Consider the following 26836-nt stretch of genomic DNA (forward strand, 5'->3'; position numbering starts at 1 on the left):
GGCCTCTGCCTCCCAACCCCTCATTTTTTCTTCAGGTGATTCTTGTTTGGGGGGCTTTTTTTTTTTTTTTTTGGGTCCGGTCGTGGGGCCTGAACTCTGGGCCTGGGCGCTGCCCCTCAGCTCTTCAGCTCAAGGCTAGCACTCTACCACTTGAGCCACAGCGCCACTTCCGGCTTTTATTTTCTGCTTAAGTGGTGCTGAGGAATCGAATCCAGGGCCTCAGGCATGCAAGGCAAGCACTCTACCACTGAGCCACTTTCCCAGCCCTCTTCAGGTGATTAAGCTTAAGCTCTTAAGTTCTAATTTAAAAGTTTCATTCATTCTTCGGGAACCTTTGCCCCAGTCTTTTGACCTTTAGCTTTTCTCTTGTGTTCTCTATAATATTGGAACTATATCATCCAGGATGAGAATTGAGAGAGGGAGGAGATGAGATACTAAAAGTCAGCATTTCCTTAATTTTTTCCCTATGCTCCTCATTTATGCTGATTGTTTTTATTTCAACCAAAAATGTTAATATAGCTTGATTTATTTATCACATTTTAATGATATAACTTGATACTTGCTTTTGTTTTGTTTTGATTTTTGGTCCTGGTGCTTAAACTCAGAGCTGAATGCTGTCCCTGAGCTCTTTTTGCTCAAGGCTAGTGCTCTACCACTGAGCTGCAGCTTAGCTTCCAGCTTTTTCTGGATTGTTTGTTAGAGATAAGGGTCTCACAGACTTTCCTGTGATCCTCAGATCTCAGTCTCTTGAGAAGCTAGGATTACAGGCATGAGCCACCGCACTTGGCATTACTTGCATTTATAATAGTGTGTTCCTGAGTCTTTCTTATTATTTATAAATCATCTACACCAATTTTTTCCAGATTAAATTTGAATGGAAAGCACAGTGGTATAAATGACAGCAAACTATACTGATTCATGGTATGTTTAGTGTCCTATACCTAGGCAGAAAAACCAAAGAAGAACAAAAAACAACAACAACAACAAAAATAGTTCTATTTATTAGGTAGTTATGTGTGCATAACTTAATATACGTTCATGCCCTGATATGTTAGTAGCTATTGAAATAATATTCAGAAAATTTTATTTCATTCTTAAATTATAACTATCAGCTACTGATGAAATATGTGTATCTGTTTGGCAGGACTCAGATTCTCAAACCTTGAAATCAGATTGATTGTGCTTTTTTCATAGTAGTTGCAAGTATTCTACTTTGACAGTATTCAAGTTTATTCATCCTTATTAACCAAATCCTTGAATATCCTTCCACCCCTGATTGGTCAACAGTTTTCATTGTTGATTGGTAATTTATTACATGAAATTACTGCGTACAGGTTTTGAATATTTTTTTATTTTCCTTCTTTCATGATTAGTTAGGGTCTGTTTCTGATTTGGGCTAAATTATTTCTTGTCCAGCTCAAGACCTATCCCAAATTCAGCTATTCATTTCTATGGTTTGTTGTAGTTAACTTTAACTTTGACTTAGGAGGTTTTAACCTTTGACATGAGTAAATCAAATTTCAAGTGTTTTGAGATGCCTTCTTCCCTTTTTGCAGATGGATCAGCTTCTAGGAAACATGATTGAAATGTGGGTTGATCGAATGGATAACATTACCCAGCCTGAAAGAAGAAAACTTTCAGCTTTGGCTTTGCTTTCCCTTCTGCCATCTGATAATAGGTGAGGAAATGCATCCTTAAAATTAGTTTCTATAAAGCATCAAAATGTCAGTACAACTTTTAGCTATCAGTAATGCTGTGTGTGGTTATGGACTGTGTCACTTTTGTATATGTGAATGCTAATTTTGTTGGTAGATAATAATATGATATAACTTATAAAGTTAATGGCATACTTACTCTTTAGTGATATAGGCTGTACTTTAACTTGTTTATATTTTCAACTTATTTTTATCTGAATTCCCATATTTTATACTGACCAGGTTTAATCATTTTAGGATCTTCTTTACATATAATACTTTATATTCAGTAACACTTCCTAAATATATAAAATATGATGATCCAAACATTGGTTAAATAATTATTTTACCTTTTAATTTGCCAATAAAACGGCTTGAATTTCTTTTTCTATATAGATGAAGTTATTGTGCTATACAGACTTGATTAAAATGTTCATTTCTGTTAGAAAAAGAAAATGTTTTGATTCTGACATTTAAAGAATGACTATTTCTTTTCATTTTTAATACATGTTTTTACATTATGTACTTAATTTTTTTGTACTTTCAGCAATTTGACTTGATAGGAGTTTTCATCTACTTTGTGTAGATTTTTGAAAGTTGTGATGGATGATAATTATATGAAGGTTGTTTAGTGAATTTTCACCTCTTTACATTTTTTGAATAAGTCATCTTGGGATATTGTATGAAACATTTCTTTTTAAAAACATGTTCTCCTTTTTTGGCTCAGTGAGCTTCATTTTATCAATGTATACATCTGGATTTCCCTGTCCTATTCATGGTAGATTTCCTGATTTATTTTTAAAATATTTATATATTTGTTTGTTTGTTCATTTATTTAATGCAGTTCTAAGTCTTGAACTCCAGGTCCTGATGCTATCTCTTAGTTTTTGTGTTCAAGGCTAGTGTTCTACCACTTGAACCAAAGCTCCACTTCCTGCTTTTTTATTGTTACTTGGAGATGTTTCACAGGTATTTCCTGCCCAGGCCAGCTTCAAACCTCGGTCTTCGGATCTCAGCCTCCTAATTAGCTTGGATTACAGGTGTGAGCCACTAGCACCTGGCTCTTTTTTTTTTAAATACTTTTTGGTAATACAAACAAAAATATACAAATTAATGGTGTTCCATGTAATGTTTCAGTACATACAGTCTGCTATAGTCTATTGTGATCATGCTACTGTGTATTACTACCCCAGAGTTTCTTACTGTTATCTAGCCATAACTTAGTACCTATTGGTCAACATTTTCATCCTGTTTCTCTTCTACAGTCTTACACCTCTGGTAACTGTCATTCTGCTTTGAATATTTGTGAGATCAGCTTTTTTTTTCTAATGTACTTCACCTGTGAGTGAGATCATGTCTTAATGTGCATGGCTTATTTCACTTTAAAGTAATTATCCAGATTTCTTTGAGTAACCAACGAGCATGCTTCTTGAAGCCTATTCTGTGTTTGCATTTATGAATATTAATAGTTTATTCAATTGATGACATGACTTTTTCTTTGATGTCCTTATTTGTAGGAGCCATTCTTCCAGACCTCTAGTTTTTGTTTTTTTACTTGACCCAAAAGCACCCCAAGACTGATATTGTGTGAAAATATAGTACATCAGATCTTTAAATCTTAGGAAAACTTTAGAACATACATTTTTTTAGTGATATATTAGTGGTATATGTCCAGTTTTATTTAGAAATTATATTTTCCCATCCCCACCCACAAGTTGTAAGGTTCATTTTCAACATAGTATCTAGTAAGACTGACACCCCCCCCCCAAAAAAAAAAAAACTATATGCTAAGATGAAGAATTCAGTCACATTCCCACCAAGAGTGCATTAGCATTCCCTTTTGGCCACATCCCACCAGCATCTGTTATTATTTTTCTTGTTAAAGGCCATTTTAAATGGGGGAAGTAGAATCTCAATGTCGTTTGATTTGCATTTCTTTTTTTTTTTTGGTCCGGTTGTGGGGCCTGAACTCTGGGCCTGAGCACTGTCCCTCAGCTCTTCAGCTCAAGGCCAGTGCTCTACCACTTGAGCCACAGCGCCACTTCCGGCTTTTTTCTTTTTGCTTATGTGGTGCTGAGGAATCGAACCCAGGGCCTCAGGCATGCAAGGCAAGCGCTCTACCACTGAGCCAACTTCCCAGCCCCTGATTTGCATTTCTTTTATGGCTTGAGAAGTAGAGCATTTTTTCATGCGTCTATTGACCATTCTTATTTCCTCTTCAGAGAAGGAGTGGTTGTTTCTTTGAGGATTTGTTTTTTTGGGGGGGTTAATTTTTTGAGCTCTAAGTATATTGTAGATATAAGGCCTTTGTCTGTTATATGGCTAGTGAAGATCTCCCAATCTGTGGGCTTTCTATTGATCTTACTAGCTAGGTCCTTTGCCCTGCAGAAGCTCAGCAGTTTCATGCAATCCCATTTGTCCAACCTTTCTTTGATTTGTTGTGTTTCTGGGTCTTTATTGAGAAAGTTTCAACCTGTGCCAAGGAGCCCTAGTGTGTCCCCTATTCCTGTAATACTTTCAGGGTATCTGATCTCAAATTGAGTTTTTTAATCCATTTGGAATTGATTCTGTTACAGGTGAGTTATAAAAAGATCTAACTTCAGTTTGCTACCAATTCTGCCAGCTCCATTTGTTAAAGAATAGAGTTTGAAGTTTGGTATTGTTATTCCTCCAGCACTGTTCTTCCTGCTAAGAATTATTTTTGCTATTTGGGGGTCTTCTATTCAATATGAATTTTTGTATTGCTTTTTCTGTTTCATTGAAGAATGTTGTTGGGATATTGATGGGTATTACAATGAATTTGCAGATAACTTTTGGCAATGTTGCGATTTTCATGATGTTAATCCTCCCAACCCAGGAGCATGGGAGGTTTTTTCACTCCTTAAGTCTGCTTTACTTTCCTTTTTCAGCTTTCTAAAGTTTTCATTATAGAGGTCCTTCACATCTTTGGTTAATTTCTAGAGTTTTTTTTTTTGTTTGTTTGAGACTTTACAAAAGGAGTTGCTTTCCTGATTTCAGCCTCGCTCTTCTCATTGTTGGCATACAGAAAAGCTATTGACTTTTGTGGGTTAATTTTATATCTTGCTACTTTGACAAAGTGAGGTTAATAGGAACATTTTTTTATAGGATTGTTGTTAATATTGAGATATAATCCATTCTAAGAAATCAGTGGATGTTAGCTTGCTTTTTATACTTCATGTCAAAACTTCAGTAAATGTTTATTGCTTTTATTAATGGTGTAGGCCACTACTAGCATTGATATTTACTTTATTCTCTACTATAGGAAGGAAAATTGTGGAAAAGAGTTTTTGAAAAAAATCAATGCGTTCTACCAAAGGAAGCTTGTTCTTCAGTTAGTACACTGGGTTTTATTAGTAGTAGTAGTAGTAGTAGTACTAGTAGTAGACTTGTTCTGCTGCATAGCAATGTCATTTTTGTTGGGGCATTTGAATACTCTGTACACATAGTAACAAATAGAATCAGTTTCTTGGAATTTAGAAGTTATGAAGTTAGTAAGTATTGTTTTGTTTGGTGGAAGCTGAATTTCTAGTATGTTACTAGTTTTACTATGCTACTAAATTTGTCAGTTATGGCAGCTTGTACATAGACACAAGTTAGTTATTTCCCTTCTGTGATCGTTTTGTTTAATTTTCACATAAAGGTCATTGTTTGTAAAGAATGTTATATAAAAGTCATATTTATAAGCAGTGCTAGATACTCGTTTTAGGAAAAGTCAAAAGACATTCTACAGTAGTATACAAAGCTACCTTTACAGATCTAGGTCCTAGTCATCTTAAGTTAAAATATCCTCTGCCTCATTTTCTTAGTTAGAAAAGAATAGTAAGCAAACACGTATGCACACACACAAACACATACACAGAGTAAAATAAATGAAGGGCTTTTTTACTCTCCTAAACCTTTAGCCTTTGTCAGTAATTTAGTGGGCAACTCAAAGCATATACCTTTATGTATTAAAGTACTCAGTATCTTCTCTTTTTCAAAAATATTTGAAAATTTAAAAGAATCCAGACAATGTAATAATTTTTGTATTCATTATTCTATATTGTTGATTTTTACCTGTTTAAAAAGGAATAAAGTGCCCCACATTTTATATATTGAAAATAATTTTTAATTCATATTACCTTACTTGTTTCTAATTTCAGCTTGCTTTTTTCCACTCAGTAATCATGTATTATTGATAGTTAGGGCCTTGGTATTTAAGTTTTCAAATACAGTTGAAACCTTTTTTCTTATTTTTAAATTGTGGGAGGTATTTAAGTATATGTGTTAGGGATACTGAATGCATTCTGAAAAACAAGTTCTTGAGATTTCCTTTCAACAGTGCTTTTGAAACACAGATAAAATTACTTCCTGTCTCTCAGTTTCCTGTTTCTATGGCAACCTCTATTTTGTACACTGACTACAGAGGAACCAATGTGAAGAGTGGCGTTTCCTGAGCAAATTGTGACTTTAAAAAAAAGGTGGAGGGCTGGCAGTCAGCAGTGGCACAGAAAGAAATGGAGTTTAGAAATATCGCTCTTCAGATTTAAAAAGGAAACCTTTATTTGAATCAACGAGTATTAATATGAATTTTCTGTTCTTGGTAAGATTATTGTTTAAAAATAGACTGCTAGCTGGAGTGAAAATATGGTTGATTTTTTAAGAAGATACGGTTTACAAAGAGTGCTTTAATCTGTAAATGTGTTCGTATTTTCATGAAGTATACTGTTATTTGATATTGGACTTTAGATTTATAAAAGGACATACATCCACAGATTATCATCTATGTGTTATTTGTCACCTTTGTTACAATTAATTGCAGTAGTTTAATTTACAGTTTATTAAGTTTCAATTATTTTGTCATAATGTGTTTATGGGCTGGAGGTGTTTTATAACATTAATTTTAAGAACTTTCTGATGATTTACAGTTTAATCTTCTCTTATTCTAGCTAATTCTGATATGAACAGAGAAATATAAGAACATGACTGTGTATGAAGTACAGTTTTCTCTGCCTGCGTCCAACTGTTTCTACTGGTTATTTGTTATCTTTTATTATTATCTCATAAGGAGATATTTGGATGTTTTTGTCAGTTTGCCATCTCTGTACTAGAAGGCAACTCCTGTAACAGGCTTTTCATATTTTCCTGAAAGTAGTTTTCTCTATCTGATTGGAAATAATAATATTTCATACAAATGAAAGTTCATTAACAAGGCTTAATTCTTTTGTAGCTGTGTATTTGAATAATTCTAATATTGTGCATATATCCAAGCTTTTGTTAAATTGTAATATCTATGTTTTCTGCATGTAACAATTTTATAAAACACTTAAATCCTATAATATTTAAGGGACTTTCAAATCTTCCCAATGTATATTTACAGCCTAGTTCAAGTATCTTTTGGTTCAAGAGGAGTATTTTTAATTATATTAATCAGTGTTTAAACTTAGAAAAGAAACACATCACTGTTCTTTGGACTGATACCTCTTTTGGGTATTTATTGATCTTATGATACTTGATTTATCAAGCAATAAAGTTTTGAAGATCTCAGGCTTTCTTTACTTTGGAAACCTTGAGTATAACTTTATAGATATAAGCCCTAGTTGTATCCACAAAGTAATAATTTAACAAAATATACAAGCAAATATATGACACTTACCCTATTATGCAATATAATTCTTTGCTCTTAAAGGACTATGTTTTTCTGCTGTTGAAAATTTTAAGATCAATACTATTAGTAGAGCCACATACTTTAGGCCAAGCCCTGTAATCCTAGCTACTCCAGGCTGAGATCTGAGGATCATGTTTCAAAGCCAGCCCAAGCAGGAAAGTCTGTGAGACTCTTATCTCCAATTAGTAACCAAAAAAATCTGAGAGTGGAGTTAAGTCACCAGCTCAGGAGCAGATAAGCTCAAGGACACCCAAGTCCTAGTTAAACTACACGGTAGTCATAAAACAGATAAAATGTTAGTAGGGATGTGTTTAGTGGAGTCAATAGCATTCAACATTTTATCTTAACTCATATGACCTAAAATTTAAATTCTGACACATTTAATTAAATAATTTACTTTAACTTAGAATAATCAGCATTGATAATGATACATTTGAAGACAAAGGAGCATCTCTGAAGGTTCTTAATCTGTCATTTAATAATCTTACAGACTTACATCCAAAGGTCCTTAAGCCACTGTCTTCATTGACTCATCTCCATGCAAATTCTAATCCTTGGGAAAGTAACTGCAAACTATTGAGCCTTCAAGACTGGTTAGCATCTTCAGCCATTATTCTAAACATCAAAAATCCCCTATCCATGCATGGCAAAGCATTATGTTATGTTAAGTGGACTGACTTTACAAATTGCATTACATCTTCGACAAATGTATCCAGAACTTGGGCTGTAAAATCTCTTCATTTTCATCACAAGACCACTGCATTAATGATGGCCTGGCCTAAAGTAATCACAAATGGGAAACACTTGGAAAATACTGAAACTGAGAGTGTTACCTTCTGGGAACGAATTCGTACTTCACCTACCAGTAGATTTTTTCAAGAGAATACTTTTGGTAAATCATTAGAGACTCCTACAGTATTGCCTGTGCAAATACAACTTACTTCTTCTGTTAACTTGAACTTGGAAAAAAACAGTGCCTTACCTGTTGATGCTGCTGCAGTGTCAGGGAAAACATCTCTAATTTGTTCCCAAGAAGTTGAGAAGTTAAATGAAGCTTTTGACATTTTGCTAGCCTTTTTCATTTTAGCTTGTGTTTTAATCATTTTTCTGATCTATAAAGTTGTTCAGTTTAAACAAAAACTAAAGGCACCAGAAAACTCAGGGGAAAATAGATTGGAATATTACAGCTCTTATCAGTCAGCAAGGTATAATGTAACTGCCTCCATTTGTAACACCTCCCCTAATTCTCTAGAAAGCCCTGGTTTGGAGCAGATTCAACTTCATAAACAAATTGTTCCTGAAAGTGAGGCACAAGTCATTCTCTTTGAACATTCTGCTTTATGAATAAATATTGGCTCCAACAAAACTATAGAACCATATGAACACAAAACAGAATCATTCTTATAGAATTATGTTTGAAAATAGAATTATATGAGCATAGCATTATTAAAATGTTTTTAATAATTTGTGAAGTGTAATTATTCAGCAAATGTTTTCTTTGAAAATATAATATTGTTAGCAATTGATAGCAAGCACTATATTAAAAATGCTTCTCATACCATGTTTAATCCATACACAGTCTTGTAAGGTAATACTACCTATATTTTACAGTAAAGAAACAGAAGAATTTAAGTACTTACATTCTTACAGCTTTTAACATGTTATAGGTCAGCTTGATGCTTTTAATATCTACTGCTGACACCAGGTGCTAGGATTTAGACATGTTTCCTGTTTTTGATAGAGCATGAAGTCTAGAGTAATACATGTGGTTACTGTATAGTTTGGTAAGAACTGTACTGGTGGAGGGGAACAATAGCATTAAGTAACATTAATTTAGATCATGAAGAATAAATAGAAATTAGCCTAGTGAAGGAAGCTGAGTAACACTGTGTCAGAAGAATTAAAGGAGAAAGAATGCTGCATTTCAGGAACTAGCTAGAGTCTGGGAGTGGTATGAGACTTGGAGCTGGAGAGAGATTTCAGATGATGAGATCATTATCATTTTATGCTTTATCAGTGAGACTGAATGTTTTAAGCAGTGGAAAGACATCATCAGGTTTACCCTTTAGAAAGTTTACTCATTCTGGAAAGAATACTAATGACGAGGGCCTGGATCAGGAAGTGGCAGATGAATGAGTACATGAAGAGATGATTTAGGTGCTTTCGTGATCTGTTGGAGCATGGAAGGGGGGTAGGTGAGGGTTGATAGATTTATGATTTTGTGCTGTATTCACTGAGATATGGAAATAACAGGAGTGGAGGTACCGGTGGGACAATATACTGAATTCAGTTTTAGATAGATGAATTTGAGATTCATGTCAAATATTCTCATGAAAACATGTAGCAAGTAAAAGTTAGAAAAAGAGGTCTGTCTGAGCTTTATCAGACAGTGTAATTCTTAGTCTTCAACTATTACATTGGAAGTAAATGTGTATTGGGAGAATACATTATACATTGGGAGAATCATTTTACATTCTTTACAGTAACCACAGGAACTTATGCTGTGATTTTGAAACAGATAAATATGAACTATGAAGACTTAGTAGAAGTGAAAAAGTCCTCAAGAGATGTTAATAGCTTTAATTGAGACCACTTAAAGTAGATAATTGTAGTAGTATAACATTTTACTCAGCATAATTTTGTAAATCCATTCTTTTTAATTTCTATTTTTTATATTATTACAAAGATAATGTACAGAGGAGTTATAGTTACTTAAGTCAGGTAATGAGTGCCTTTCTTTTTGGACAGTGTCATTCCTTCCCTTCCTCTCTGCCAGTTTTTCCTTCCTGTCTCCACTCACAAGTTGTATGTTAGCATAAATGAATATCTTTTACTAGCTTGGAAGATTATTATACATGTAGTAAAGGCTCAGTAAGGACCTGCACCACAAATAGCCACTTAAAACTTCTTCTTCAGGGTCTGGGAAGGTGGCTCAGTGGTAAAGTGCTTGCCTTGCATGCATGAGGCCCTGGGTTCGATTCCTCAGCACAGTATAAGTAGAGAAGGTCGGAAGTGGCACTGTGGCTCAAGTTGTAGAGCGCTAGCCTTGAGCTGAAGAGCTGAGGGACAGCGCCCAGGCCCAGAGTTCAGGCCCCACGACTCACACACACACACAAAATTCTTCTTCAGTAAATCTGTTATGTTTGTCCTTCCTCTTCCTCAATATTTGTGTTTTTATTTAAAAGGTAATACCAACCAAATAAAATTAGTCTGAAGCAATCCTCAATGCTTAAACCTAGTGATAATTTTAGTTCATATTATGGATTATATATACTCATGAGAAGGTGCTCTGATGTCCATTTTGCCTTAAGATAATGGCTCTTAAATTCAGTATCTGTGAACCCATAGCAAAGTAGGAAATGATGTGAATCATTTGTCTTATTTGCTTATCTACGTGCTGAATGATTTCAATTATGAAAATAGTAGAAACAGGGTGATAGGTCCATTTTGTCTTCTGTACTGATATGTTTCAAGCATAATATTTAATTTTCTTTTAATGCTTCTACTTCTGTCACTTTCAGCTGAAGATAATAGTTTTGTGTGTCTGTACACTTCTGTTATTAATTATTAATAAAGATAATAAAGCTATAAAAATACCTCAGTCAAAACAGCATCAATAAGAGGCATATATAGTGTACCTACTGCTGACTCAAGTACTTTGTTTCATGGTTTCTGACTCTTGAGGGATCATACAGTATAGGATACTGCACTTTAGAAGGAAGTAGTTTTCTTACTTGAATAATGTAGAAACCTTGTACATATGTTTTCCTTTTTTCCCCCCCCTCTTTTGTTTCCATCTTTCTTTCTGAGTCCAAGCTAAATTCTAGCTTGTTTAGTTTGGATATTTGTCTGTGGAAAATTGTGTTGCTTTTACAAGACAATTTCTCCAGTATTCTTTTAGCCTAATATGGAGGCTTATATTTCCCTTGCGTTTTTCTTTGAAGCACCAAGGAGCTAAAGTGCAGTTTCCCCCACTTTTTCCTCAATAACTTACTTAGCATGTAGGAAAGCCTTTTGAACTCCATCTTCCAGCATCAGAACTGAGCCATTTGTAGTTTTATTCCTACTGTAAACATAACTCACTAGTTAAGTGTAGGTAGTAGAATTTTCAGCAGATGAAAAGCTCCACGTTAGAAAGTGTTTATGAAGGAAAGCTGGTTGAGCTAAATAGCAGTAAGGTTAGAAGTGAAGAGAAAGTATGGGAGCTGGAAGCATGGTTCATAGCCTGCCATACAAATAACCGCCCCCTAAGAAAAGAAGAAAAAGGAGAAACAGCATGCATACGTTGACTAAAGTTGAGTATTTAGATTAAGTGTAGTTGAGCATCATTGAAATGAATAAAACTTTGTTTAAAGCAAGAGAAAGTTTATATTTAGATTTTTGGGAAGAGCACTTCAGTCTGCTCTGTAGAGAAAGGATTAAAGGAAACTGATGACAAGTTTCCCTGTTTGAGAAATTATCCAAGAGTTCAAACTAGACAGAACTGGCATTGTGACACTGTATTATAGAAAGAATATAGAAAAATAGCAACAAAGAAGTCCTTCAGAGACAAATGTAGAAGAATTTGGGGATGGATTAGGTTTGAGAAAAGTACATGAGAAGATAGGTCAAAACTGAACTCTTAATTTTCTAGTTTGACTAGATCCAACAGAGATACTCTTTTTAAGTAAGATAAGGAGAACTACTTCTTTTTTTAAAAAAAAATTTGGTTTGGTTTCTTTGTTTCAAAGGCACTCATAAGTTTAGTGTTGGATAACTGAAGCTTGAGATGTATGTAAGATTTCCAAGGGTAAATGAGATACGATGCAGATGTCATTTGGGTTCCTGAGCCCAGGACAGGATCAGTGTGCTTGTTGTGTGTAAGAAAATTTGTCTGGAGCCTGCATAAGGCAGGCTTAAAAATATAAGGTAATTATTCATTTTTACTATAAGAAAACTGTCTAATATCTAAACCTTTTTTTTTTTGGTGGTCAACTAGAATACATTATGCTACCAAAGCCATAACAAAGTAGTAAATATCTGTTAATGTAGAGTTGAATTTATATTAATGTATATAATGCATATATTTTTATAATACTTTAAATTGTTATACTTATGTAAATTTATAATTTTATTCAAATGCTTACCACTTTTTTAAACTTTAAAACACTGCTTTAATTTTTTTTTTTGGGGGGGGGTCTGGTCATGGGGCCTGAACTCTGGGCCTGGGCGCTATCCCTCAGCTCTTCAGCTCAAGGCTAGCGCTCTACCACTTGAGCCACAGTGCCATTTCCAGCTTTTTTTTTTTTCTTTTGCTTATGTGGTGCTGAGGAATTGAACCCAGGGCCTCAGGCATGTAAGGCAAGCCACCTTTCCAGCTCCAACACTGCTTTAATTTTTAAGCTTTAAAATGGTCATCTTCTATTTTATTCACAGGTAATTTCTTACCAGTTGTTGATATCAATGTCTTCATCCTAATTTTTCAGTCTTCTTGTAGTATATCATACTGTTCTATGGAGTACACTAAATTCATTTTGTTCGGAACTATGTGACATGTGGAACTTACCCAGGAATTGAATCCTAAGCTTCAAGTTCTTTTTTATTTAACTTTAACATTAGCACAGTTGGCCTTTTTATTTGTTCTGAAGTCATATCTTTGTGATTATGTATTTATTGTATAGCTTTGTTTTCATTGATTTCCATCATTCCCAATGGTCAGGTTATCCCAACCACATAGTAACCAAAATCTCTGTTAAATTATCCTCTTTTTAAAAGAAGAGCTAACTCAAGTAACTATTTTAAAGATCCAAAACAATCATTTTTTTGTTTTGTTTTTCCTTCCTTTCTCAATCTAATGGTTTTTTTTCCAAATAGTTTTAGACATGACATTGAATTATCTCATTTTCATGAACCTTAGTAGTTCTTTAAATAGTTTCTATAGCCTGCATAAACATTTTCTTGAACTTCACATAGGATGGAAATTTCTATATATCTAATTATGTACATAGTCATCTAAATTATTACAGTTTTTGATGATAATGACTTTGGGCACAAGGATGATCAGTGTGTCCATGTACTCAAAAGACAAAAACCCTGAAGTAATTGGAAGACTGATTTTTTTTTTTTTAAAGAACCTTTTAAGTCATCATTCTTTTTTTTTGGGGGGGGGGGGGGTCCGGTCGTGGGGCCTGAACTCTGGGTCTGGGCACTGTCCTTCAGCTCTTCAGCTCAAGGCTAGCGCTCTACCACTTGAGCCACAGTACCACTTCTGGCTTTTTTTTTCTTTTTGCTTATGGGGTGCTGAACCCAGGGCCTCATGCATGCAAGGCAAGCGCTCTATCACTGAGCCACCTTCCCAGCCCCTAAATCATCATTCTTAAGTTAAAAAAAAACCAAAACAACTTTGATTTTAAGGTAGTAAATTTCCACTATGGTTTTTAGTTTGCATTGTTGCTGGTATTTGTCATGACAGCAAGATTTATTAATATATTTTCTCATGGCCATGTGTAGAAAGGATACAAGTTTCCATTGAAACTAACAAAAATATTTTCAGCCTAGGTCTTGGCAAATATCTAACAAAGAGGAAAAAAACTAATTTCAGTGGAAATGTCACACTTTTTTAGTTTTGGGCGCTGTAGAAATTCTGGAATAAGACTGCTAAATCGAGGCTTTCTTTTTTTGACTCAATAATTATTCTTTGCTTAATCTGGTTAAATATTATAAGCCAAGAAATGTAATTAAGAGTGTTTTATTTGGTTATGGCTTTTAGGAGCTAAAAACTTGTCTATTTTTTTTCTTTTTTAAATTTTTATTTTTTATATATTTATTTTATTTTATATATTTATTTTATATATATATATTTATTATTAATTTTTATTGTGAAAATACTGTACAGAGGGGTTACAATTACATGGGCAAGATAATGAGTACATTTCTTATCAAGCATTGTAGCCTCCTCCTTTGTTTACCCTTCCCATCCCTTGTGTATTTTCTTAAGTTGCCCTAACTTCACTTATTGCTTATATTTAAGTTATAACAGTGCAATAATGACCTCAAATATTATATGTGATTTTATAACTAGTATAAAGTATAGTATAGTTAGATTAGAGAAAATTCTAAAGTTATTATTAAAGCTCTGATTCTTCACTACTGTGAAAAACAATTGCCTTCAATTCTTGTTTAGGTGTTCAGAAATAAAATTGCTAGATGATAGAGGGGGAAAAAACTAATCGCACTGTCAGTTTCAGCTTAAAATTGTTCTGAGAAATTAATGTAATATATACTCCATGTTTGGGCTTGCTTCTATTTTCCTCCTAAGACCATGGGAATGGGGATGTGATGTGAAAGTGTGAAGCCATCACTTAGAGATAAATGGAGTATAAAATGCTCATTGCAGAAGTACCAGTAAGTTGAGCATGTTGTGATGCGACTGCTGGGAGGCTGAGACAGGAGGATCATGAGGTAGAGGACAGCTTGAGCTAGATAGGGGGACTTTATCTCCAAAAAAAAAGAAAAAAATTCGGGCAGATACTAATAGCGCATGTCTATGTCCTAGCTACTAGAGAGACTGGGCAGGAAGATTGTTTCCAGGCCAGCAAGGGCAGAAAAGTCTTTAAGACTCTATTTCAACAGATGGAGCTGGGAATAGTGATATTCCCTTTTCATCCTAGCTATGATGGGAAGGGTAGAATAGGTGGATCATAGTCCAGGCTTATGTTCAGATAGCAGTTAAGCCTGTCTTGATAACCAGTGCAAAAAAAGAACTGAAGGCTATCTTAACAAGTGTGAAGTCCTGAGTCCAGACCCTAGAACTGCAAAAAATAAGTGAAGAAGAACATATAAAAACATATAAAATCCATTTATGTTCAGGCTCAAATTAATTAGGCTAAACAAATGAATATTAGAACATTTTATTTATATGGTTCTTTATGTATATATATATATATAAATGGTAGTACTGGGGATTGAACTCATGACTGTAAGTTCTCTGCTGCTTGAGCCACATCTTCAGCCCCCAGGATTAAAATTTTCATTTTGGCTTTCTAAGGTCATTTTGTTTTTTAATTAAACACATGTGATTTGAGTTCATAATGATTTAAGAGAAACAGTGTAAAGTCAACATGGTTTTTTAAAATCAGCTGAATAAGCTAAAGAAAGGCTTTGTTTAAGGAAAAAAATTACTATTTGCTGTTCACATACACTATTGTCAAATTCTTTATATCTAGAAAATTCTAGAAAGCCAAATACTTAATAAGTACTAATACCAACATAAAAACTACAGTTTATTCATGTTCATTATTTAAAATAAAAGTGAGCTAAAAAACCATGCAATTACATTACATAGTAAAATTGTCTGTGTTTGCCAATTATGTCCTACGCTCTCACCTGCTTAATGTTTATATAAGTTTAACACTTATCACACAATTGTGTATTTATTTCTGCAGTGGATTGACTCTAGGACCCCTATGGACATCAAAATTTGAGGATTCTCAGTCCCTTCTATAAAATGATGTCATATCTGTGTATAACCTATGTACAACCTCCTCTATACTTTAAAATCATCTCTAGGTTACTTTTAATACCTAATAAAGTAAATATTAAAATAAGTAAATGCTGTGTAAGTAGTATTATGCTGTGTTGTTTAGAGAATAATAATAAAATCTTTAAATATTTAGTACATTTTTTCCCAAATAATTTCAGTCCCTGCTTGGCTGAATGCATAGATTGAATCCACAGATCTAAAGCCTGAAAATTAGGAGAACTGAACTTGAAAAACAAAGCAAACCAGAGTTTAAAAACATTGTATTGGCAGTTGGGAGAAAAAGGACTCAAATCCTTAGTTGAAAAGAAAAGAAAAGGAAAAGCTTAAAATCAGGGTCCTATTTATTCAGTATTATGAATTGAAAAACTACAAAATTGAGATTCATGTTTAGCAAGACAGTAAGCCTTAATGCAGTCAAGTTCATTAAGTTCATTTACAATTTAATACAATGAGTTGGTTTGCTGCTTCTGGTACTTAAGTTATAGATGAATTAGATTCTCTTTGGGCCAGTGATGAGAATTATAGAATAATGACTTGCTGCTGTAATTTTTTGCCATGTTTTATATGCCAATAAATGAATTAGGAACATAGTTGTTGAGTTAAATGTTGCTGATCAGGATATTATAACTTGATTAAATAATAGAAAAAAGGAACATCTAAATTTATTGCTTAGTGTTTTTTTTTTTTTTTTAATCTGCCTGACTGAGCTTATAGCACAGGATTTTTTAATTTGGTCCTTTGAGTCAAAGAAGAGATAACATCCACGTTTGCAGCATATTTCCCAGTGTGCATTCAAAGCTCTATGCAATAGACTTTAAGCTACTCTTAGTATCTAAGTATCTTGTTTTATTCCCAGAGCCTGTCATGTTATCTGACTCCTTTCCTGGGTTCATATAATGTTGACTTCGATAAATGAGTTTAATCACAATGACTTTTCACCAGACATAGTGGTCTAGAATAAATAGCTTCAATAATATGACCATCTATTCTCATCCATTGACTTCTTTGTAAATTAACTGGACAAGACTGCATTTTTATGTATTGATGTTCCTATTTATGTTTATAGTGTAATTTGCTCATGATACTAACCCTAGATATTATTCCCCTACTCACCCCCAGAATAATCAGCAATTATTGATTTTTTTTTTTTTCCTTACAGCCAAATGTAGGTTTTTCTAGTGGGCTGCTATGTATTAAACTAGCATAAGTCTTAGCTAACCCTTTCAGGGATTTCAGATTCCTGTATATCTCTAGTTACTGTGAATGCCACTTCTTAGTAAGCAGTAGTTAAGAACTCTTAGAGGAGTCTAACTACCATTTCCTGCCTGGTGAGCAACTGGAAATGTTTCTCCTTTTATATTTCTGTCTGTATTAACCTATTAAGCTAAAATAAATCTTAAGAAAAAAAACAAAAAATTGAGATCTAAAATGACATGGTTTCCTCAGTCTGCCTTCAGTTCTCTTCCATTTTGTACCTGACTTAGGATTTGAATGTATGAGTACAGGAGGACAAGGAGATGTTACATGAGAATTCTAATAAATTCCTGCGTGACTCTGGCATGGTGTGCATATAAAAGAAGAAAAACTGGGTAGTTTTCATCAAGACACAGAAAATCATACAGTTACTAACTTGTATTTAAGGAAGTAACATATATAAGGTTATCTTTAAGCACAAAGCCTCTTTTTTTTTCCCTTCTTTTTCTTCCTCTAAACCCTTTTCCTTTAGCTCTAGGTTTGCAACTCTCTTTTGGTTCTTTCCACTTAAAATGACTATACCCTTTTAAAAGCATAATTTGGGAAGATTGTATAGTAATAGGATAGGTTTTTAAATTTATACTAAAGTGTGAGAATGCTGAAGAATAAAAGATGACCCAGGTGTCAGTGGCTTATGCCTGTAATTCTCATTACTTGGAGGCAGAGATCTGAAGATTGAGGTTTTAAGCTGTTCTGGGCAGACAAATCAGAGAAACCCTTTTCTCCAGATAACCAGCAAAAAGACAGGTGGAGGCATGGCTTAATTTGTAGAGTCCTCATTGTGAGTGGAAAAGCCAAGAAAGAACCGTGACAGGGGTGATACTGTTGAAGATGCATGGTACTCAAAAACTGACATGTTGAATGGTAACCCCTTTGTACAACTTCTTACAGATAATAAAAATATAATGAAAAATAAAGCCAAGTAAGAGCTCAAGACTCTTGAGTTCAACACTCTTAATCCCCCACTCCATACTGCAGGAAAGAAAAAAAAGCTGAAGTAAAGACGATGAAATTTCACGTTTCTGGAGGTTTTAATAGGAATACTGTATATCAGATCTTTTTAAAAGGCTTCATGGTAACTTGTTACCCATTGAAGGGAGTGATTAGATAAAATATATAAAATGGGGGAAATGTTTGTAACTTAAACAACAAGAACAAATATATGTGTGTGTGTGTGTGTGTGTGTGTGTGTGTGTGTGTGTGTGTGTGTGTGTGTGTGTGTGTGTGTGTGTGTGTGTGTGTGTGTGTGTGTGTGTGTGTGTGTGTGTGTGTGTGTGTGTGTGTGTGTGTGTATGTCACGGTTCTTTCTTGGCTTTTCCACTCACAATGAGGACTCTGAAAATTAAGCCATGCCTCCACCTGTCTTTTTGCTGGTTATCTGGAGAAAAGAGTTTCTCTGATTTGTCTGCCCAGAATAGCTTAAAACCTCAATCTTCAGATCTCTGCCTCCAAGTAAAGAGGATTATAGGCATAAGCCACTGACAACTGGGTCATCTTTTATTCTTCAGCACTCTCACACTTGAGTGTAAATTAAAAACCTATCCTATTATTATACAATCTTCCCAAATTATGCTTTTAAAAGAGTATAGTCATTTTAAGTGGAAAGAACCAAAAGAGAGTTGCAAACCCAGAGCTAAAGGAAAAGAGTTTAGAGGAAGAAAAAGAAGGAAAAAAAAAGAGGCTTTGTGCTTAAAGATGGCCTTATATATCTTACTTCCTTAAATACACACACACACACACACACACACACACACACACACACACACGGTAAATATATATATATATACACATATATACATATACATATATATGTATATATATATTTGTTCTTGTTGTTGTTTTCCCCTTATACCCGGAAAGTACAATTGTACTTTGTTCTCTGTTATTTGGGGACACTTACTTCAAAGTGCTTAATGAGTTAATTAAGACTCATCCTTTTGGTGATTACTTTTTTTAAACTTGAGTGCTTTGAAGATGATTATTCTATCACTTCTCTCCTTACTGAATGTTGCCTGAATATTTCCTTTTTGTGCTTCTTTACTTCCTGCCTAGAGCCAACTCTTCCTATTCAAAACCAGCTTACATTGTTTTCCTCCTTTGGACCATAGTTATTTTTCTTATTTCTGAATTTGGAATTTAATCTGTTTCATACTCCAGGGTGAGCATAGTTTTCCATCTCGAACTACTTTTTTTTTTTTTGTTTTTTTTGCTGGTCCTAGGGCTTGAACAATGGTCCTGGGTGCTGTCCCTAAGCTCCCTTTGCTCAAGGCTAGCAGTCTACTACTTGAGCCACCGTTGCACTTCCAGCCTTTTCTGTGATTAATTGGAGATAAGAGCTTGCTGGCTTCCAAGTCTAGATCCTTAGATCTCAGCCTCCTGTGTAGCTAGGATTTCAGGCATGAGCCATAGGTGCCCAGCTGGAATGCCTTCTTAATTAACATTGATGCCACATAGTAGAATACACCATACTTTGGCTGGCAAATGTCAGTTGGGAAAGTTTATAACCACTATTTTGAGAAAATGCATAACATTAGCAATTCCATGATACTTTATGAAATTTGCAAGTTGTTGTTTTTTTCTGGAAGTTATAAGATTGGTGCTTGTAGTTAATAGGAGTAGAAAAGGGAGTTGACTGGATTGTCTCCAGGTAATACAGAAAGAAATGGCCTGGTCAGAGTTCTGTACACATAATCTAAGGGGCCTTTGTCTTTTAAATAATGTTTTTAGCTTTCAGAAAGCTGTTAGGTTAAGGAATCTCAAGTTCTACCTGCCTTTGTATTCCATGATAACTTAGTGATGAATTCTCCAATAAGAAAAGGAAATGGAAAACGTCTGCCAGAGTCTAGCCTCCATTTACAGATGAAACTGAGACCTAAAGAAACAAACCAAAGGATCACACAGCTGAATTTGTAATAAAAAAATCTTAGCTTTCCAATTTTTTTCAAGTGTTTCTCAACACACCAAATAAGATATAGATTTGTGTTTCTTTAGTTTTTTTTGTTTTTGTTTTTTTTTAGTTCTTACACAAGGTAAATATGACATAAAATAAGATTCTTATAGAAACAAGGTAGTAATGCACAGGTAAGAACAAATTAGAATATCTGCTGGTTTTTAGTTAGCCCATTTGGTTATTTAGTTTTCTAAACTCGATCACATTTGAATATAGAGAAAAGGTTCTAACTCTACAAAGGAAGGACGTGATACAAATTGAGCTGGCTTTGGGAATTACTGAACATTTAAAAAGGTAATTATGCATGTTAATGAGGTATGAGAAACAAAGTTATGTACCTTGCAGGAATGATGCTGTAAATTCCCTAGAGGAAAATTACAATTTGTGTAGTTGGTTTTAAATTCATGTAGTATAATTCAGTGTACCAGTAGGTGTTTATATGTTTTCATTTTTGATACATATATCAATCTATAGTTTATATGTAGCAAAAGTACAGTTCAAGTAAATATGCACAATATGTAAACACTGCCATCTATAATATATAGAATATTTTTATCATCCTAAAAGTATTCCCTTGTATTCCTTGCCAGGAAACCCCTGCAAAATAATTTTGCCTTTGCAAAAAGTTATACACATGGAGTTGTGACAACATTTAGCATTTTGATTTTAACTTTCATCAAAATGCTGTGAGATTTATACACATTGTTCTAAGATAGTTCTTTTTTTTTTTTTTTTTTAATTGGTTGTGGGGCTTGAAGGCCCTGAGCTCTTCAGCTCAAGCCTAGCACTCTACCACTTGAGCCACAGTGCCACTTCCAGTTTTCTGGTGGTTTATTGAAGATAAGAGTCTTATGGACTTACCTGCCCAGGCTGGCTTTGAACCTTGATCCTCAGATCTCTCAGCCTCTTGAGTAGTTAGGATTACAGGTGTAAGCCACCAGCGCCCAGCTAGTTCCTTTTTATTGCTAAGTATATTCTGCCAAATAAAATGTTCTAGAATTTACTGAACTATTTACTGTGTGATGGAGATTTGTGTGAAAGTTTGAAGATATTAGGAATAAAGCAACCATAAATATTCATATATAGATATTTGATTACCTACTTTGATCTGCAGCCAATACCCAGAGTTTATTTGAAATAAGAATCTCATGGACTTTTCTGCCTGGGCTGGCTTCAAACTGCTACCCTTCTGAGTAGCTAGGATTACAGGCATGAGCCACTGGCACCCATCTCAACTAATTTTTTTTTTAATGAACTTGGGTTTTTGTGGTTGGTGGTGGTATTTATCTTTGCTCCTTGTTTTTTTTGTTTTTTTTTTTTGTTTTGGTATTTTTAGGGGAGGGTAAAGGGGGGGACACAGAAATGGAGGGAGGAGGGTGAACAAATGCAGTCGTGAAATGTGCAACTTGTGGGCAGGGACAAGAGGAGGAAATGGGGAAGTGGAGGAAGGATGACATTGTCCAAAAAGAATTGTGCTCATTACCTGACTTATGGAATGGTAACTCCTCTCTATAAAATCTTAACAATGATAAAACTATATTTTAAAGTCACATGTTCTCCAAAATGTGTATTGTTTCAACAATGGACATTTTTTTTCTGTGTTAACAATGTATGAGGTTTCCTGTTTTTTCTCATTCTTGCTTGTACTTGGTATCATCAATCTTCCTGATTTTTACTTTGAATCAAAATTCCACTGATTTGAATTTGCACTTCTAATGTCTATGTTGACCATTCTCTCAGATTTTTCACCTGACCTTTGAATATCTTTTTTGGTGAAGTGTCTTTTCAAGTATTTACTTGTTACAAAGTGAAGTTATTTGTCATATTACTGAGTCTTTGGAGTTCTTTTTTAAAATTTTATTTTAGAGTTCTTAATAATTCTAGATCCAGGGCTGGAAAGGTGGCTCAGTGGTAGAGTGCTTGCCTCACATTCATGAGGCCCTGGGTTTGATTCCTCAGCACCACATAAGCAGAAAAAGCTGGAAGTGGGCTCAAGTGGTAGAGCGCTAGCCTTGAGCTGAAGAGCTCAGGGACAGCTCTCAGGCCCAGAGTTCAAGCTCCATGACCAATATATATATATATATATATATATATATATATATATATATATATATATATATATAATTCTAGATCAAGGTCCTTTACAAAATATCTTACTATTCTTTTCTTCTAAGTTATAGTATGCTTCCCCCTTCCCGCCCCCTGAATATGCTTTCAGAACACAAGTTTTTTCAGCACTTTTTTCTTGATCTTTGTAGTTTTAAACTTAGCACAAGTTTTTAGTTGGTACTGGGGTTTGAACTCAGAACCTCACACTTACTAGGCAGGGTCGATGGACCGTGCCTTGAAGTCATTTTTATATGCTGGTTACTTTGTAGATAATGGGGTCTTTCTGTCAAGGCTTGTTCTTAGACTGTGGTTCTGCTTGTTCTTGTCATAGCAGGGACACAAGTGTGTGTGTATCATCATGCCCAGCTTTTTCCATTGAGATGGTATGTGTGAACCTTCCTGCCAATGCCAGCCTAGAACCTCGATCCTCTCTCAGCCTCCCTCACACGGAGGATTACAGGCATATGCTTCTCTACCCAGTTATAGGTCGAGAAGGGTTTTTGAGAACTTTTCTTCTCTAGCAGTTCCCAAAACTCGACTACCCCGTTCTTACATGGCCTCCTAAGTAGTCAGGATTACAGACAGTAGTTAGGATTACAGACTGGTACCTGCTAGTTTAAGACCAGTGGAATAAAGAATATTTTGAAAAACCTGATAGAGAGTTCCTTGACTTCAGTACTGTCACACAAAAAATATATTAACTTTCATGTGTAGCCTACCCTTTCTGTATTTAAACACGCTACTAATGTTGTGAAAGAGAAATTTGTAATATGTCTAAAGGTAAAACTTTTACCTTATCGGGTATATTTTGGAAGTTTCTTTTGTGTCTTAGAAGCAAAGTTTTTCTTTATGTTCAAGACAGTATGCAAATATTTGAATTACTTGTTAAAATATTCCAACGAATCTGTTTTACTCTTTTATTCCAGTGTTATCCAAGATAAATTCTGTGGGATTATTAATATTTCAGTGGAGGGCCTACATGATGTCATGACAGAAGACCCTGAAACAAGAACTTACAAAGAGTGAGTGGATGATTTAATTAATATTTGGGATTGAGAAATAATGAAGTACACGCCTCATGGTTTTTGTTTACCATTAACCCTATAAGCATAATGTGGAAACATGGCAATTTTGTCTTATAGTAAAAGTTTTCGTTCATTAGTTAGCCTTTAGAATTTAATATTTGATCTTAGAATCACCTTTATTATGTAACTATCATATTCTGAATTAGGCTTTTTGAATAATCATTGTTTTTGAATTTCACTTTAGATTTTTAAGAAATTCCAAGTATATTTTGGTATACACATTCCTTTTTAAAGATATTTCAGTATTTTTTTTTCTCTTTTAATCTTAGAATGTTTACTTAGCCTTAAGGAAGGAAACTCAGAGGGAACGGGAATAGGCTGCTTAGTATATTTATTGAAGCAGACTGGTACTTTTTAGGTATTCAGGGGTCATGGAAATTGAGTAGTTCTAAAAAGTAATAGATTAAATAAATTATGTTCTTGAATGAATAATTAGTAAAACTGTATGACCAGAAACATTGATAATATACTGATAATTTAAATTTATCTTATGTTTAAATCAAGCATTATATCTTTTTGTGATTAGAATTATGTTTCATTTCCATTTCTTAAAATTATTAATAAAGGCAATATCTCTTGTAATGATAAGGCTTGATGGAATTCTGAACTGCTTGACTTTTAACACTGAACCTGTTTTCCTCAGTCATTTTGAAGCTTTTTATGGCATATGGGAAAAATGGCCATTTCTATCCTCTTTTGTTAAAAAATAAGTAAAGCAGATATATGTTCTTGAATCTTACTAAATAGGCCTGACATGTCACTTAATTTTGGGGAAAACGGCAGTCATGTGAAGCAGAAACATCAACCTTGTGTCTACAAACCAAAATACTTGATATAAGCAAGTTAGAAGGTGAAAGATGTACCCCGGCTCATAATTTTTGAGGGTTTAGTCAGTGGTTGCTTGGTTTTATGTGCTTGGGCAGAATACCCTGGTGGGAATGTGTGGTGGTCATGAGCACAAAGGGCATATAGGGAGGAACCAGGGCAAGATGTAGCCTTAAAGATATGTCCCCCCCAGTGATATTTTTTTCCTCTAGTGAGACCCAGCCATCTAAAGTTTCTAGAACCTCTAAAATAATAGCACTAGCTGGGGACCAATGTTCGACGGATTAGCCTGTGAGAGACATTCCTTACTCAAACCAAAACAAAGTGGGGTGTTAAGGCAGTTTTTATTTTACTTATTTTTTGTGTTGGTCCTGGCTCTTGAACTCAGGACCTGTTACTGAGTTTTTTGCTCAAGGCTATCACTCTACCATTTGAGTCAAAGCTCTACTTCCAGCTTTTGGTGGTTAATTGGAGATAAGAGTCTCAGATTTTTCTGTTCAGGCTGGCTTTGAGTCATGATCCTCTGATCTCTGCCTCCTAAGTAGTTAGGATTACAGGCCACCAGTACTCAGCTTTAGGTAATTTTTAAAAATAGGATTTAACTAGTTAACAATAAGAGTTTATGACACAAAACTATAAATAATGTGTTTTTATACAAGGGGTGACAGTTTACAGGTGATTGTAAAATGTTTGTTATGTTCTGATGTCCCCTGTCCTCTTTGGAGTATATAATTTTCAGCTTAGAGGAGGCATAACTAATAACAGAATGAAGTAATGAATACAAGACGTTACGTGTTTTATGAGTTAAGAGTTTCAGGCAAAGAGTTAGAAAATAGGAAGTAGAACAAAATTATGCCATTTTAACTGGAAGAGAGGAGAATCTGGAATCTGTTAGAAATAAAGTAGAACTTACCTATTACAGTGAGATAAAACTACAATCAGGATACCAAGGCTCAGGAATATATTGTAATGTAGCAAAATTTATAAAAATGTCAAGACTAGAAAGGTCTTATTCAATATGCAAAGTTGAACATGAATAAAATGTTTCTGGCTTGAAAGGCAAATGTTGTAAGTAAGCAAAGCAAACTGTGGAACCAAAGTGGAAAGCCCTAAACACAAGTGTTGATATTCTTGGGTAACTAGGCCATATGATCATAGTTACTAGACTGTTTGACCATTGACTAGGTTCTTCCCCACAACCATTTGAAGATTGAATTTTAACCGTAGGATGGTAGTATGTATGTATAGGTGTTTGAGGGGAAAACAAGTTACCTTCCTTTTCATAATCTCAGTTTCTAAGACTTTATTCTAGACTCTGATAAATTTTCCTTCTCTATGAATTAAATAATTTAGTTCCATAAGACTATAGGCATAGACTGTCAGAAAAGTTGATAGGAGAAGCATATAACATATTTCCTTATGTAGTTAACTCAGCTTCTAGCTTCCCCTTCATGTTTATTTGAACAGTTAATCCAAACAAAGCTAATCCTTTGGGTTCTGTTAAATTTTTCTGTAGTCTCACTTGAGAATGAATTAGAACAAAGGATAAAACCTCACCGAAGTAGTATTTTAAGATTCTTTAGAGAAACAAAAACTAATAAGAGAGACACACACAAACACATATACACACAAAGATGAGCATGCTAAAAAATCCAGGAGATAGGACTAGTTTTCAGTGTCTTCACTTGAAACATGTAAAGAATGAATTTTTTTTCATAGAATAAAATTTTGTTTTATCTATTTTTTGTTATAAAGGTAATGTATAGAGGGGTTATATAGTTCCATAAGTAAGATAATGAATATATTAATTTTAATATATATTTTAATATTTTTTATTGTAAAGATACTGTACAAAGGGGTTACAGTTACATGAATAAGGTAATGAGAACATTTCCTATCGATCATTGTTACTCCCTCCTTTATTTATTCTCTACCATCCCTTCCCTCCCCATCTCCCCAACTTCTCCCATTCCCCCCACCTCCAAAGCTGTAAAGTTTGTTTTCAACATAGTGTCTCATTGTTACAATGGATCAACCTGTATCCTTATTTCAGCATTCTATTATTTCCCTTCCCCAAATCAGAAAAATGTATATACAAGATTCAGGGCGCTGGAATCAAATACAGTGAAAAACAGGTGTTATACCATGGGGGAACACACAGTACATTACAAATACATTTAAAAACAACAGCAAGAAAGATAAAACCTCTTGTGTCCCCGTCTTGTGGTTCATTTTGCTTAGCATCATCTTGTCTGGCTTTTTTTTTTTTTTCTGCTTCTGTGGTGCTGAGGAATCGAACCCAGGGCCTCATGCATGCAAGGCAAGCACTCTACTACTGAGCCACCTACCCAGCCCCACTTAGCATCATCTTGTATGGTCATATGTTCATAGCTTTTAACCTCTATAGTATGTGTAATAAGTTGAGCTACCTAGTTAAGTAACCTATGAGAAAGATGAAGAATTTGGGGCTGTTTTCTCTAATTAGTGGAACTCCACAGGTGATTTTAAAGCTTCTAAGCTTCTAAGTAACATCAGATTTATAGTTAGAAATCCCTTTTTTAGTTATAGTCCTATGTATCAGAAGATTTGGAAGTAGGACAATAGGACTTGCATTGAAACAGGAGCCCTGACAATACATATAACCTTTAGGAATTGAGAATTGACTTCACTGGTGGTAGGAAGACCCAGATAACAAGTAATCTAGTCCCTGAGAACGTTGATGAGGTTGAG

The 26836-nt window shown here is 34.5% G+C and overlaps 2 protein-coding genes across 3 annotated transcripts in view; both read left to right on the forward strand.

Annotated features, from left to right (window-relative positions):
• Ipo11 (importin 11) overlaps positions 1-26836 on the forward strand; it is a 131216-nt gene that overhangs the window by 95287 nt on the left and 9093 nt on the right. For both annotated transcript variants that reach the window (XM_070041251.1, XM_070041252.1), the window contains exons 27-28: positions 1557-1678; positions 23123-23218. In XM_070041251.1, coding sequence (XP_069897352.1) covers positions 1557-1678; positions 23123-23218 — 218 coding nt within the window. The remainder of the gene's footprint in view (positions 1-1556; positions 1679-23122; positions 23219-26836) is intronic.
• On the forward strand, positions 6042-8792 carry Lrrc70 (leucine rich repeat containing 70). Its single transcript, XM_070041253.1, has 2 exons — positions 6042-6297; positions 7853-8792. The coding sequence occupies exon 2, from the start codon at positions 8002-8004 to the stop codon at positions 8704-8706; it is 705 nt and encodes a 234-aa protein (XP_069897354.1). The 5' UTR covers positions 6042-6297; positions 7853-8001; the 3' UTR covers positions 8707-8792.

Source organism: Dipodomys merriami, unplaced genomic scaffold (genome assembly GCF_024711535.1).
Source record: "Dipodomys merriami isolate MVZ:Mamm:240054 unplaced genomic scaffold, mDipMer1.0.p SCAF_30, whole genome shotgun sequence".
Lineage (NCBI taxonomy): Eukaryota > Metazoa > Chordata > Mammalia > Rodentia > Heteromyidae > Dipodomys > Dipodomys merriami.

Coding starts and splice junctions, on each gene's coding strand:
- Lrrc70 (XM_070041253.1), top strand. CDS start 8,002: ATGCATGGCAAAGCATTATGTTATGTTAAGTGGACTGACTTTACAAAT.